Source organism: Etheostoma cragini, chromosome 5 (genome assembly GCF_013103735.1).
Source record: "Etheostoma cragini isolate CJK2018 chromosome 5, CSU_Ecrag_1.0, whole genome shotgun sequence".
Taxonomy (NCBI): domain Eukaryota; kingdom Metazoa; phylum Chordata; class Actinopteri; order Perciformes; family Percidae; genus Etheostoma; species Etheostoma cragini.
In genome coordinates this window covers 5,809,686-5,819,272 of record NC_048411.1, presented here as the reverse complement: position 1 = coordinate 5,819,272, position 9,587 = coordinate 5,809,686, and the positions used below count along the sequence as shown (strand labels likewise).

At 39.3% G+C, this 9,587-nt stretch overlaps 1 protein-coding gene and 1 long non-coding RNA gene across 2 annotated transcripts in view; both read left to right on the top strand.

Moving 5' to 3' along the window:
* Positions 1-548: 548 nt before the first annotated feature.
* Positions 549-1,131, top strand: LOC117944674. Its single transcript, XR_004656629.1, has 3 exons — positions 549-618; positions 709-741; positions 1,105-1,131. It is a non-coding gene; the product is annotated as an uncharacterized LOC117944674 (long non-coding RNA).
* A 5,691-nt stretch (positions 1,132-6,822) lies between these two features.
* The window catches only part of LOC117944982 (substance-P receptor-like), a 24,373-nt gene continuing 21,608 nt past the window's right edge, over positions 6,823-9,587 (top strand). The window contains exon 1 of the mRNA XM_034872212.1: positions 6,823-7,570. Within this exon, the coding sequence (XP_034728103.1) occupies positions 7,167-7,570 (404 nt within the window). The 5' untranslated portion in view covers positions 6,823-7,166. The remainder of the gene's footprint in view (positions 7,571-9,587) is intronic.

The window sequence follows — 9,587 nt, the reverse complement described above, 5'->3', positions numbered from 1 at the left end:
CCCCCCCAGAAATATCATTAAAAAACATGCTGTGTATTGTAAATGACATAATAATCCATACTTAAATAAATGTGTTAGTAGTAACACAACATCAACCCCAAAAGAAATGCTTTTTAAGTATAGAATCATTTTGAGTCCCCCCTTCCTTGCGTCACAGTGGTTTGGTCCACTGCCTGGGGTATGTTACCCATCTGCACTCAACTCACATTGGGTAGTGACAGGAATGCAGTAGGTGTATTAGGTGTAGTAATGTAAGTAGATGGTTCATGGCAATTGTATTCACATTACACATCAGATGAAGTGTTTCTTTTCTCAAATAGAAATAATGCTGAGTAATTAACAAATTAGTCATGACAAAACAAAGTTTGTTGTATTAGTGTAATATAATGTAACGTTAGCTAGCTTGTTTAATAGCTTGTTGGACAGAAATGCACCCACTAGCTTCAACTAACGTTAACACTGCAATACACCTGATGTTATTGTGTGTGAACTGATATTAGGATCATGTTGAAGAGCTACAGGTTGTGTTTTGCTCAATATGATGGAAAAGGGACAGACAGGTGTAGAGTCTCAGGTAAGGACCAGGGAGACCAGGAACAGAGAGGTGTAGAGTCTCAGGTAAGGACCAGGTACACACAGGTGTAGAGTCTCAGGTAAGGACCAGGGAGATCAGGGACAGTTAGGTGTAGAGTCTCAGGTAAGGAACAGGGAGACCAGGGACAGTCAGGTGTAGAGTCTCAGGTAAGGACCAGGGAGACCAGGGACACTCAGGTATAGAATCTCAGGTAAGGAACAGGGAGACCAGGGACAGACGGGTATAGAGACTCAGATAAGGACCAGGGAGACCAGGGACAGTCAGATGTAGAGTCTCAGGTAAGGAACAGGGGGACCAGGGACACTCAGGTATAGAATCTCAGGTAAGGAACTGGGAGACCAGGGACAGACAGGTATAGAGACTCAGATAAGGACCAGGGAGACCAGGGACAGTCAGATGTAGAGTCTCAGGTAAGGAACAGGGAGACCAGGAACAGTCAGGTGTAGAGTCTCAGGTAAGGAACAGGGAGACCAGTGACAGTCAGGTGTAGAGTCTCAGGTAAGGAACAGGGAGACCAGGGACAGTCAGGTGTAGAGTCTCAGGTAAGGAACAGTGAGACCAGTAACAGTCAGGTGTAGAGTCTCAGGTAACGAACAGGGAGACCAGGGACAGTCAGGTGTAGAGTCTCAGGTAACGAACAGGGAGACCAGGGACGGTCAGGTGTACTAAGTAATTTTGTTTCTGTAAAAAAAATAAGTCATCATGTTAAAGGAATTTTTGCGGCTTGATTGTAAACTTAAAAATAGTATATGAAATGAAATTCCTGGGAGTAATTATAGATGTGCTGAAAATCTCACATAAAATAAATCCAACAAAACTGTCTAGAAGTATTTCAGTCTTAGCTAAAGCAAAGCACATTCTAGATTACATATCACTCATCAAACAGAGGTTGAGGGAAACACATCCAAATTCATTGAAATCATTAATAAAACTTCAAAAAGAGCAACATGATTAATTCATAACACTGGATATTTGGAATACACCAATTCATTATTTCCACAGTTAAAAGCATTAAAATGACTTGATCTAGTCAAATTTCAAACAACAGTAATGATGTTCAAGGCGAGAAACTATTTATTGCCTGGCAATATACAGAAAAGATTTTCTGAAAGGGGGGGGGGGGGGGGCTACTGCTTAAGGGGAAAGTCAAATTTTAAGACTCCCAGTTTTCAAACTACAAGGAAAAGTTTCTGTTTATTATAATACATTGTGGAATAAACTAAATAATTAATTAAGGGAATGTCCAAACATATTCCATTTCGAAAAGATAACCTGGGCTTATGTTGAATCATTTGTAGCATGTGTATTAATATTGTTGCATATGTGAATAGAACTTTTGAATACATATTTTCATTGATTGCAGATTTTTTATATCTGTAGACTTATTATTTTGTAGCCAATTCATTTAAAATGGCAAAAAAGGGTTCAGAGGGGTAGGAGTAAATTGTTTAACTTCTTCCTACTCTTTTTATGTGGAAATTATGGAGTTTTATTTTGTTGTTTAACTGTTTTTTCACTAAAAAAGTTTTTAAAGAAAACATTCTGGTCTATTTAGTCAGCTTTCTAATTGAATCAAGAGAGACACTGAAAAGAAGGATAATTATTTATTAGTTAATTTATTAAGGCTTTCCATATTTTCTACAATTTATGATTGTGGCTGTATTATATGTGTCCCCTTCAAAAATTGCTCTTCAGAAATGTTATGTTTATTGTCCCCCCCACCAACTGTTAGATCAGATTTACGCCCATGCTCAGGCGTGTGACAAAGGTAAACCCCAACACACATATCCTTAACATGGTTGATAAAGGGAAGTGAAGTGATTCCTAAGGACGGTCAAATTATGGGAGAAGAAATGCCAGGATCGAGATGTGAGCTATTTCCCACTGCTTGGCGTCTGTTTTGCCACCACAGATGTTGACAGAAGTGCAGTGCTGAAAATTGTTAAAGCACATCTGTCCAAACTCAACATCGATTTCAACCAGTACCAGGGTATTGAATCAAAGTCAGCGAAACTTAACTGGGTGAGAAACCCATTTATTGTGAAAGAAGCAGCAGCAGCAGCAGCCTTCCTGACATGTGGTGGATTGGTCTGCTGACCGTGGGCTTAAGACGGCACATGCTGAAAAGTCACTGGGAAAAGATTAAATATATTTTAAAACAGGTTGTTTTTGTTTGGGAAACTCAACTTAAGATAACAACTTGTCAGTCTTACATATTGTTGTTCTCTGTGTGATTTCAATAAAGTTCTGGGAGATTCAATTTCCGATTAGTTTTTTTTTTCTTTATTAAACGTTGTCAAGCTATAAGACTGTTTACATGAACCTTAGGTCAGTTCACATGAATGCGTCATGCCAAGAACAAATTGATTGACTTGTGATTACCTGATGTTTTCCACCTGTTTCCCAGCCCTTGTCTCACCTGCCTCCTGTTTCCTCGTTACCCTCTGTATTTTGTCTTGGTGTTCCCCTTGTCCTGTGTTAGACCATCGTGTGTATTTTTACTCCTGTTTTGTATTGCTGTGTTCCTGGGGCCTGTTGCACGAAACCAGGGTCCTGTTGCACGAAACTAGGATAAGGGATTAAGCCGGGATATTCAAGTTATCCTGGATGAATTTAGCTTTGACTCGGTTGCACGAAACCAGATTGAATTTAACCCAGCCAAGTAACCATGGTGATTTATTCTTTGCGGCTAGCCTGGTCCAGAGCAGGCTAAATGCCAGGCTAAGATTAATCCTGGAGCCTCATGTGTTAAATCAGCTGCCTCGCTGATCCGAAATAAACGTGTTAAACAGTTCTTCCGTTGTCTTCTGAATGTGTTCTGCTTAATTTTTATTAACATGCATTACTTGTCACCATTGTTGTCGCGAGTTTGATTTAAACCCTATAGAAGTCTTTTAGATGGTTAGAAATGGTTGCACTGGCACCCAGATGCGGAGTGGCGAGAGTCGGGACTTTTCCCGGTGGGACGGTAGTGTGTCGAGGCTGCCTGGCGTGTGGTCGTTGCCCGGTGGCCGCTGTGCATTGCATCAGTGTGCACTCTGTCTGTAGAAGTAGAGATAAACAGCGCGGTGTCTGTGGTCTCAGCTTCAGGTTTATACAGGACGCTGCGGATATTAAGTGGGAAAATTCAGCGATATTCCCAGATATGATATTAATGGCTGTCTGGTCAGAGACCAATACATTCACGATTCATTTTCTTGTTGCTGGTCCTCTAATAAAAGGACGGTTTGTGTTACTCTGTAATATGTCGAACTAATGTTTTTTTTTTTTTTATTAGAGCTTACTTTGGTTTCATAACCTTATCAATAAGTCTCACATCACTGGACCAGTAATGTGGCCTATATACATATATAGTGTAGTTTACATTCATCACACCGGCAACACCACACTGCTTCTTAATCTTTCTATTTTGATGCTGTTACTTGTCAGAATATACTGACATACAGTACATATATGCTCACAGCGTGTATTGAAGTCACTTAATTCTTTTTCTAGTTTTTTTTTTCCCATTCTGATCTGTATGAACATTTGGTTGTGCAAAGATATTTAGAATTAGACATAGCTTATGGTGATTTGTGCATATGGTTGTAAAATATGTTCGTGCTTAACATGGTATGCTAGTCAACGACACTTCACGGTAAAACCAGCACATTTATAACATAAAAACAGAAACATGAAACTAGTAAATTTAAAGCAATCAAAACACAGTGTAGCCTACAACTTTGTAAAAAAAGAAAAAAAAGAAAGTGGAGTGACTAGTAGGCTTCATAGATATTTTTACATCCTTATGCATTCAGTCGGTCCGCTATAGTCTGTTGGGCTTTTTTTCTCTGTTTGATAAGAGCCGTATTTCCCTTTTTGCATATTCTTCACCTCCTCGTTACTTTCCATTAGAAGCTGCTGCTCATTGAGTGAAACATATGGCGCACGCGTCTTTTCAATTCTGCATCAGTAAATCTGTGATCGATACCATGATCTAACTTGAAAAAGCCATGAACGTGCACTTATCCCAGCTATCTACACCTGGCTCGACATAGCTTCACCTTCTCATCCTGGCTCGGCAAATGTGCAACCGATTAAGCGGCGATGAGCGGATCACACTAAGTCAAGCTGCGCTTTTTCATTTATCCTAGATATCTTTATTCTAGTCTCGAGCAACAGGCCCCAGGTTTGTCATAGTATTCCAGTTCTTTTCTGTTTTTGTCTTGGACTTATTTTAGATAACCTCTTTGCCTGCCATTTCCAAGACTCCTTTTTTTTTTGCATATCTTTGTGTTATTAAATCATCAAAACTACTCCACTGCTTTCCGTCTCTGCCTTTGGGTCTCTAAACTCACATTTAGACACGTAGTTTTGATAACACAGATTTATTTATTGCTGGATTTATTTACATTGAAACAGGAGTTCATTATTTTTGATTGAGTCATCACCTTTTGCAGGATACATTGAGTAATGGGCTGAATGTACCACATGAGGATTGTACTTACAGTTTTGACAATTAAGTTTGTTTCAGTAAATTTGCCAAATTTGTTCAGAAGAACTCCAAGGGTCATATAATGATTCAATCATGTGACATCCCTGCAGCATTTACAGATCCTGATAACCCAGCTTCTCCTGAAAGAAAAGTCTATAACTTGATGAACAGAACAGGGGTGAATTTTCAAACATTATCACACATGGAGACCAGGGGAACCAAATATTGGAAAAGAAATGGCTTAGACCCCAGAGCGAAATTATACCAAAACATCAATCACATCTCTCAGATTCACAGTAACAAAACCTGTCGCTATAACAGCTTCTTTTACTCCGAAATCACACAGAGAAGGGCTGTAAGTCGAGCTTCATGGAACAATTCACTCTTCAGTCTTTCACTGCCGTCAAGAGTCCAGTAGCAAGCCTGGAAGTAACCCTCAATGAGCTCAATCATCCTCTCACATTGCTCTTTTGGGTATACTCCTGCAATTGCAGACATAAAAATCATGTTGAATATATAAAGCTTGGTATTGTAAACAATAACAGAGTGCTGGTGCTGAAGAAAATATTCCGGAATGCCCTCCCTTATGAAGAATATCTGTTCAAGTGGATCAGAAAATATGTATAATATTCTATTAAAGTGTCTTTACATTATGTTTCTTTCTTTTATTCTCACAAGTCAAGTCATTATTATTGAAATGTGTAAAGAAGCCTTCTGAAGCATGTTCTGTTCTCCAAGTTGAACTCTGTCTGATGTTCACACAGTTTAAAGTAGCTGATCTCCAAATAATCCAGACCCAGAGTCCACAAGGGGGGGCAGTGAGTGGGAGGACAGGGACACTAAGACAACACCTCAATGCATTACAAAACTATGGAATAGAATTAGGGTCATTGTGAAAAATGTATTTCAGTTCTGAGTTTAAAGTCAGAATTGTAAGCATAAAGTCAGAATTCTGAGTTTAAACTCTGAACATTTTGAGAATAAACTCCAAACTCTTTAATCTCAGTCTGAATCTTGACTTTATTCTCAAAATTCTGATTTTTATCTCACAATTCTAACTTTAAACTCACTGAATTCAGAATACAATCTTTCACATTGGCCCTAGTCTTGCTTTGCTAGACCTTCCTCCACAACGCTGCGCATGAGGGTCCGGCAAGTCCACACAGGATTCTGGGATGGGAGAAAAACGTGATGATAGAAAGAAAAACAGATAATCGAGTTAGCTGTCTGGATTTACCCTGCAGAGATCTGAGGAGTAGCAGTTTAAAACTCAAAAACAAAGAAAGCGTAAGGATACCGACATCACGCGGAAAAGTGTGTCATCCGGTAGAATTTCTACTGGTTGGGGGGAGCAATCCTTTTGGGGGTGTGGACTATATTGGCCCTAATCCTCTTTCAGACAAATTAAGATGTATGATTATCTTCAAGATGAATGTCATCTGCTGCTACACAACTACGACCATTATTATCACAACTTGTGTATTATAACAATAATAATAATAGTATTAATGTAGTAGCCAGTGTTCTGCTAGTGTGCTGTTTGTCATTGCCTCCAAAGAAATTATGACAAATTTTAATCATATAAAAGGCATATTTAGGCATGATAATCCTTTTGGCTTCCCCGCGTCGTGTGAGTCGGATGGAATAAATAACTTGCAATCACAATTACAGAGCCAGCCTATTGGACGGGTGCGCAGCGGCTCGCTACATAAGCCGGCGTGCAGCTGCTGGGTTTGAGCAGAGAGCTGGGAGAGGCTGAGGGAGAGAGGACGGCGCTCAGAGCTCAGATATGTGGGACCAGTGAGAGGAACAGACTTGTTTTGCGCGTCAAAGGCGCGTTTTCGTTTTTACGCACGGCGTAAATGTTAGAGTACAGGCTTATTGATAGACTGTTATTGTAAAGTCCACCTGAATTCTCTTCAAGACAGCGGAGTCTTTAAGTGAACAGCCGACTTAGCAGCGCGTGCGGCGGTCAAGCTGTTCTGAAACTCTTCATTGTTCACTTTACATTTGGTTCTAGGATCTTTACCGTTGTCATGCAGTGACTTAGGTTTATGCTCGCTAGTTTACGTGTCACGTTTGGTCTTATACAGCAAAATGGATGCTTTGTTCAATTTCACTGATGCGTCAAATTGGACCAGCGGCTCCAATGACACCAACAACGGGACCGTGGACTGGAACCAGTTTGTGCAGCCAGTCTGGAGAATTGTACTCTGGGCCATTGCGTACAGCTGTATAGTGATCGTGTCCTTGGTAGGCAACCTGACGGTGATCTGGATTATTTTGGCGCATAAACGCATGAGGACCGTCACCAACTATTTCCTGCTGAACCTGGCGTTCGCCGAAGCCTCCATGTCCGCCTTCAACACCGTGATCAACTTCGCATACGCCGCGCACAACGAGTGGTACTTCGGACTGGTCTACTGCCGCTTCCACAACTTCTTTCCGATCGCGGCTGTCTTCGCCAGCATCTACTCAATGACTGCCATCGCTCTGGACAGGTAAGATGCTTTAAAAGTGCACAATTTAACCATTATCCATTCATAATTGATCAGAAGTTTTTACAATGTTCTCCTAAATCATTCAAAGCAAAATAAAGGAATAGTACATAGAGCTGGAAAGATTAATTGGTTTGAGTCATTTTATTTATGAAAAGAAAAGTAAAAAGATTCTGACTCCAGTTTATTAGATTTGAATATTTTCTAGTTTATTCACATTTCTATGATGATAATAAAGGAAATTTCCTTGAGCTGTGGACAAAGCAAGACATTTGAGGATGTGATCGTGGGCTTTGGGAAACACTGATTGACATTTTCTGGCATTTTAAAAACCAAACAACTAATAGAATGGAAAAAAATAATCAATAGAAGTATTGCGAGATTATAGCAATGAAAATTATTCAATAGTTGCAGCTCTAATATGTTATGTTCCAGTGATTGCAACTGTGGGGGTTGGGGGGGTCCCCCCTCTCCCACTCTTAAAGTTCTATAGCAATGTGTTAGAGGATGCTGATCAATCTACTTTTCTTCTCTAATTAAAGGTTAAAGTTAAAGAGTGTTCACAGGACACTTTTAATTAAAGTCCACCGATACGCCTGCATTCCAATGTTTTTCCTCTTTACCAACATGCAGCTCAGCACAATAGTTAATCTCACATCCAAATGCATTAATGCAACCGAAACACACACATCTCACAATCAACTTTGAAGGCTGACAACATTTATCTCAACAGTATCACTCTTATAAGCCATTGCACAATTACCTTAAGAAAACAAGAGAGATAGCATTACAAAATGTGTCACTATTCAGTTATTCAGAACGAACCAACGTCCCATCACAACAAAAAGAAAGTCACTTCTTTATTGCATGAATCGTACCTATACAGCGTTCTATAAAGTGTTCTCTTTCACACCACCCTGTATGCCCTCTCTTGCAACACACCTGGGGAATAATCTTTGTTGCCTGTCCAATCCATATCTTGCAATCTTGTGCAGATGTGCCCATCATACCCAGCATTCAGAGCGACTGCTCACTCTCCACCTCTATGAGGAAAATAATTGCTGAAGAATGGATAGTAAGGTGGAAGGGAAAGTGACAGTTAACCAGTCCGTGGCTGGAAGACAATGCACAAACATTTGAGGGCAGTGAAGAACAACCAATTTTTAAATAATCATCTATTAACAAAACGTCACGAGTTCCAAATCAATTTGTTTTAATTCCCTCACACTCACGCAATTGTTCAGTTCTCAACAGATTTCTACAAAAATAATTCCCAGAAAGACCATGGTCGTCTATAGTATGAGTTTACTGTATCACAAGAGCAGGCAACAGCCGAGGAAACTAAGTATATAATTAGAATAACTGACGGCAACAAAGAGAGGGACATAGTTTTGCTAAGAATTTGTTTATTTTACAAATGGCAATACATCATTTTAATTACTTTTTATAAAGAAAACTTCAAAATCAACAAAAAATACTCACACTAAACGGAAAGTGCTGTTGCTGCTCTTTTGATAATTTGTCGTGCAGTTTTCAATTTAGAGGTCAGTTTTCCTACCATGTCTTTAGTTACTTTAATGGCAACAAAACGTTTGTTTTAGACCTTACCCTCCATCGGTTTGTAGATTTCTTCTAAATGAACCAAACAAGTGAATGTGCATATTTCAATATAATACTCTTGATGAAGGTCATTAACTGGGGAAGTTTGGTGGTGAAATCTTTAATTAAAAAATTCTTATTAATTTATTCGCCTTGTCACTGTGTGTAAATTAGCGCATTTTAATTAGTTGCCTATTTTGCCTATCAATGTGGCAATTGTGATGTCATTATTAGACACAAATTGTACTGTATTAACCTGTTGTGTCTCTATTAAGTACAATAGGCTAGTTAGTCTGTAGGGCCATGATGCCTCAGCCTAACCGTAGATAACTTATTCTATTTGCTAGTAGATCATACATGTTAACAAGACACAAGTTAACTGTATTACTTTTGTTGTCTTTTGGGTAATATGCTGTAAACA